The 6,140-nt window shown below is 42.8% G+C and overlaps 1 protein-coding gene across 1 annotated transcript in view; it reads right to left on the bottom strand.

The window, feature by feature from the left end:
* Positions 1 to 6,140, bottom strand: part of TNRC6C (trinucleotide repeat containing 6C) — a 55,910-nt gene that overhangs the window by 1,537 nt on the left and 48,233 nt on the right. Inside the window, exons 18-21 of the mRNA XM_017743173.1 lie at positions 3,933 to 4,127; positions 2,555 to 2,625; positions 1,672 to 1,811; positions 1 to 460 (exon numbers count right to left, since the gene is read on the bottom strand). The exon at positions 1 to 460 is cut by the window's left edge and continues 1,537 nt beyond it. Coding sequence (XP_017598662.1) covers positions 100 to 460; positions 1,672 to 1,811; positions 2,555 to 2,625; positions 3,933 to 4,127 — 767 coding nt within the window. The 3' untranslated portion in view covers positions 1 to 99. The remainder of the gene's footprint in view (positions 461 to 1,671; positions 1,812 to 2,554; positions 2,626 to 3,932; positions 4,128 to 6,140) is intronic.

The following is a 6,140-nucleotide window of genomic DNA, read 5'->3' as shown; positions in this document are numbered from 1 at the left end:
TTTTTTTTTTTTTTTTTTTTTTTTTTTTTTTTTTTTAAATTTTTTTTGTTTTCCTTTAGTGCTGATGATTGTTATTTCCATTTTGTTTTCTCTCCTCTCCTAGATGGATTCCCCGCTGAGCAGATCCCCCGGCAGGAGGGTGTTGAGGGGCGTGGGGCTCCCGATGACTCTGCCGTCGTCGGCGCTGGGGGGGCCCCAAAGGCTGCTGGAGTACTGGGGCACCCCTCCCCAGAGCAGGTCGCTGCTGCCCTTGCCCCCCAGGCACGGGGGGTTCCAGTGGCCGGCGTCGGGGCGCACCAGCCCGTGGGAGCTGCCCGAGGAGCCCAGGCGGCTCGGGGTGGATCCAGTGTTGGACTGCCAGCTGGAGGTGGGCGGCAGCGCCTGCCCCTGCGCCAGGAAACGGTTCACTTCTTCCTCACCAGCAAACTCCGCCAGGATGGTAGTGTTGCCCAGGACACACCTGAGGGCACGAGCAAGATGTGAGGTGTGGGGTGGCAAAGAGTGCTTTTTGGTAGATATTCTGTCGGGAAAGGCTGTGAGAATTGGGATTGTTCAGCCTGACCTAACGGCTTGAAGGAGCTTACAGGGGAATGTGGAGAGAGGCTATGGACAAGGGGGAATGGCTTCAGACTGACAGAGAGTAGGGTTAGATGGGATATTGGGAAAATACTCTCCACTGTGAGGGTGGTAAAGCCCTGGCACCTGGAAGTGTCCCAAGGCCAGGTTGGATGGGGCTTGGAGAAACCTCGGACAGTGGAAGGTGTCCCTGCCCGTGGCAAGGGGTGGGACTGGATAAACTTTAATGTCCCTCCCAACCCAAGCAATTCTGTGATTCTGTGATAGGGATCCATCTTCCCCCAAGCTGAAATCGAGGTGAAGATTTCCACCACATCCACTCACTTTGAGCAATCCCTGTGTCTTTGACAAAGCCTTCTCTGTCCTGTTTTCTATCCACCTTTCTACACCCATCGACACCCAAATCCACACATGTGGAGACCACCTCCTCTAACTGACACATCCTGGAGCCTCAATTCTCTTCAGGAGTAAGGACAGAAGCTCACCAGCCAAGTGATGCTCCCACTACCTCAGTGCTTTCATTATGCTCAAGCTATAACCTGCTGATAAAGGGAATTGCTTTCCAACCCTAAACACCCAAATATTCTTTTCAAACATCACTCTCTGTATTCTTTATCCTCCCAAATGGCACGGATTTTGTCACTCCAATTCTCCAGCCCTTATGCCAATTAGTCCCATGGATTTTAGAACTCCTAAAAAGCACATTTTGTTGTCATACCCTTCTCTCATAACTCCTTTTAAAAAAGGTGACCACCATGAACACATTCCTTATTTAGCATTTTTTTACCCTCTCTGTTTCTCTCTAAAGCTAAAACCGTGTTCCTGTGCTCTCCCTGAGCTTCCTTGGGAATCCTTATCACGTCTTACAAATTCTTTGTGGCCTTACAGGTGACAAGTCCTAACTGAGGATATTATAAATAAAGTTTCGTAATGTCCTCTTATTCAGCACCACATGAGTATCTACCCCCAGTTAACTTTTCTGTTTCTCTCATTAGGTAATCTTGAAAATCAAGATTAAAGTAACTAGTAACTAGGAAAATATTTTCTGAGCTAGAACTGACTTTGCAACAGAAGAAAGAGGGAGCAGAAACATACATGTGCAGAGACTTCTGGGCCTTGGCTGCTTCCTCCTTGGAACTGTATCGGACCACAGCATTCCCTTGGGTCAGGTTCAAGTGGAATGTGATGAGAGGGCCGTGCTGCAAACAGAGTGTCCGCAGTGTGGAACCATCGATCTGGGAAGAGAGGCAAGGGCAGGAAAGGTTACCTGTGGTATTGTGATCTTACCTTAAATGCTTGTTAAACAAGTGTTTAAAAGCTAAAGAGTGAGTTCAAGTGAAAGGAAAAAAGAAGTACTTAATTACACACTTATTGCTCTCTGCATTGAGGGAGACATCCTGTCTTTTTAAGAATTCCCTACAGTCCAGGGCACAAATTTTCCCACTTCAGGTTATACAAATTGTCTTTATCATTAGAAGTCCATAGAAATCCAGAAGTAAGTCGAAGGAAAAACACACTTCATAAATGTAATTAAATTTTCCCCAAGATTAATTTGGATGTCTGCATCCAAGGCTTTGTGGCTTATGTTCTTCCTTTGGAATGACACTGTGAAGGACAAGTAGAGGATTTGACAGACATATGAGAAAAACCCAAAAAACCCATAGGAAACGCAGATTTTACATCTCTCTATGTGCTTTACATCATCATTCACCTCCAAACTTACACAGCAATGGTGCCCACTGAATGACTGAATTACAGGCTAGAAAGTTCATACTTGATTTGACAGCACTTTGAAAACTTAACAAATTCCCTGTACAAGACAGATACTTGTAATAAATGCAGAATAATTATTCTTCTTTCAAATAAATCAAATAGCCAAGGCTGCTAAATGTTGTTCTCATCATCTCTTAAATGTTGTTCTCATCATCTCTTAAACCCAAGTGTCTTTTCCTGCCCAGCCCTGTACAATTCCAGTTACCTGGGGGGTGAGGTTCCTAAGAACCAGCCAGCTGCTTGTTCTCCCTGAGCTGTCAGTACTCCATGCAGAACCTGCAACACAAATTCCACAACAAAACATTTGATCACGGTCTCTGGAGAGCATCTCACAGGCAAATTTATCTGGAATCACAACACACTAACAAGCCTCAGTGCTGCTGAAAATAAATCCTACAGCAGTTGCCTCACACCTTGATTTACTGTCTCCCTTGGAATGAAAGGTTGCTGAATGAAAAGCTGCTCTTGTTACATTTCAAAGATCTGTGGCATTTTTCATACTCCCACAGTAACTATTAGGGAGCTAACAGATGCAGGTATGGCAACAAACTGGATCCTCAGGATGCATTAGAATTAATCTGGAAGACACATTTTAAAAGCAATTCTGATGTCCAAGCTCAGATTGCTGCTGCTAATAAAGATTTTTATGGCACTGCAGCACTCTGCTCTCTTGCCAGTGACAGATTAATGTGTATGACTTATTCAAAACAGGTATTTCTGCACTGACAAAGTCCTGATTGAAGATACAAGGGCATAACCAACAGAACCTCTCTGCCAACCTCAGCCTGGTGCTTTACAGCTTAGCAGTTTACAGTAAGAAGCTGTACAAGCTTGATAGTTATGAGAGGGATTTGAGAATCACAGTGGATCCTGTGGGTGCCCCAGAGAGAATCCTGGCAACAGCTTTATCTGCCCTTCCAGGTGGGGTTTTGGTGAAGAAACATCCAAAAGAAATGGCAGGAAGATGGAAGAATATTTAATTCTCAATTTAGTGTAAGTAGATTATTAAAACAGTCAGCTTTATAAAAAAGGAGTAACACCTGCATATATATCTATTATTTATACAGATAGAGATATCTAAATATAGATATATATACAGCCAGATCCATGGTTTCTCATATTTGTATTAAAGCAAAACAATGGCATCTAAAAAAAAGGGCCTGTATGAAAAAATTCAGGTATTCCCTGAGGGCCCTGCAATGCCATCAGGTCCTAAATGCTTCACATCCATGTGTTCCGTATTAAATTCCATGGGCTCCTCTTGAAGCCTTGTGGACAGTCTTACATCACACCACAAGACAGGGCACATGTTTAAAAGACATTTTTAGAAATTAAGGAACTGGGGAAAAAAAAAACCTAGTTGGGAGCTAAATACATTGGGCAGTTCCTATGTAAAATTACCAATATGACCAGCTGAAAGATGCTTCATTTACAATTTATCCAAACTGAAATAAAAAGACAGGACATGCATCCCCAGAACAGACCCACTCTAGCTGTGCTGAAGCTCTGGTTTCTGGAGCCTCACACGCAGAGTGAAAAGCAAACAGTGCCAAAGAAGAGGCAGAAGAGAGAGCTGTGAGTACCAGAGGAGTAAGAGCTGGTCCAGCCCAGGGGACTGGCACCCCACGTGGAGGATGGCTTGGTGTTGGTTAAGCCTGGAGGAGGTCTTGTCGGAGCTGTAGTGTTTCTGGGTACCTTCCAGAGTTCGTGGGACAGAGAGGCTTGGGTGTGAGAGATCGGGCCAGAGGACCACGTGGACTTGATGTCTGACAGTTTACCTGCAATAGAAAACCAATGCATTTGTGTATTCTTCATTCATGGGTATCACGGGCTACATTCTTCCAGCTTCTCAGGAGGAAAAGAACAACTTCTTGTACCATCCAGTGCTATAAATCCTGTATTCTTTGAACCTACTTACACCTGTGTTCACAATTTCAAGTACTTTTGTGTTTAGTGAACTTCACACTGTCTGCTACATACACAGCTCCCTTTGGAAAATCTATTGTTTTGCTTTCTATAAAAGATGATACATGGAAAAAAGTTCAGAAAATGGACATAGGTGTTTGAAATCTGATTTCACCAGAATTATAATGAAACACTTCAAGATTGTCTCTCTCAAAGGTTTAACAGGACTTAAACACTTTTTCTTGCACAACTCATTTTATCTAACATTAAGAATTCAGTATGGTCCATATGTTCTTCTGATGCATTATTAAAATTCTTAAGATCAAAGGCCAACAAAAACTTTATTTCTGAATATTTGAAGTGACCTATACTCTTTTTTCCAAGTATCTTTGAGAAAAACTAAGTCTCCAGAAGATCAGACCATATCACAACCTGTCAGTCTTTATAACTTTCTGCTGTTGCTTGTTCTTTCCCTGATCAGTTTTCAAACTCTTACTGCTGTTCCTGCCAAATCAAAGTTTTATAAAATAACACAAACCCAAGAACAGCAAACACAAAAGTATAGCACCCAGAGGGGCAGACAGAATTGGTTTAAATAATGATTAACAAAACAAGTCTTTATTCACCTTTAGACTTACACATCCCTGCCTTTCCTCCTCATACCAACACGTGCTGTGCAATTAGAGCCCAATTTCCTTGTCACAGCACAGTTACCAACACTGGCAGCACATGTAGGGCTGGAATGGACTGAAAGGGACACAGTCCTGCACCTTCTGCCCCAGCAAATGATGCTGTGACTGCGCTGCCCTAATGCTTTAATGCTGATTGCAGAGAATAAGAAAAAACTTGGTCTGACAAAGCCCAAGATGCAAAGATCTTGTGAATTTTTATAAAACTAGAACTGGCAGATATAAGTTTACACTGGATCAGTACTTTAAGGCATCAGGCAGCCACTGAGTAATTTTATGAGTCCTAAAGCCAAATTTACCAGTTGCAAAATCACAGACTCAGTTACATACACACACACTCCCCAAATTGCTTCAATTTATCTAAATCATTTAACTCAATTATTTCATATTGAATCATAACAATTTAAGTGAAAGGGCAACCACTCTCCCATCTTCTGACAAATTGTAGCAGCAAAAATAATTTGACAATGACAATGAGGACATCAATGAGTGTTAAATGGTGGGAGGAGAGGAGCAAGTCTGAGTTTGAGAGCTCAGAGCAGCCCAGCCTGTGATGGGGCACCCGATACAGGCACAGCACCACAGGTCAGATGTTGCTATGTCACTCTTTCTCATGGGGGTAACACAAACATTAGATGACACCGCAAAAACAAAAACAAAAAGGCAGCAAATAAAGCAGAAATGCATGGCAGATAAAGAAAAGCGAGCCACTCCTTTCTTTTCCTTTCACTGGAGGAAAACATCCCAAACAAGCCCTTTTTGTTTTGCATTCTGCAGCATGACCCAGAGGCTGCACCTTCAGAGAAGTGGAGGGTTTTCAGTGGATCAGCATTTTCTTTTCTAATCCATCTATACAGCCCAACACATTTTTATAATGGGAAAAACTGGATTATTGAGGTAGCTAGCTTGCAAGCAAAATTTCCGTGTTTTGCAAAAAGAAGATCCAGAATTTAGAGCTCATTAAAGAAAATGGGGTAATTAGTTAGCTCACCTATGAGCTCATCCATATAGGGGTGAATCAGGCTTTGGCTTGACTATTAAAAGACACTGAAGAGCCCCAAACCCAACCCCTCCAGAGCCATGCAAAAAGTACCTCCTGGAGGTACTTCTAAAGCTTTTCCTAAGCTGAAGATGTTTCACTTTTAACAGTGAGTTCAGTAACACACATTCAACATCAGCTCTTCCTGGCGGGGTCTG

This window comes from Corvus brachyrhynchos, unplaced genomic scaffold (genome assembly GCF_000691975.1).
Source record: "Corvus brachyrhynchos isolate BGI_N302 unplaced genomic scaffold, ASM69197v1 scaffold148, whole genome shotgun sequence".
Lineage (NCBI taxonomy): Eukaryota > Metazoa > Chordata > Aves > Passeriformes > Corvidae > Corvus > Corvus brachyrhynchos.
The sequence above is the reverse complement of the archived record's forward strand: the minus strand, read 5'-3'. Positions and strand labels throughout refer to the sequence as shown.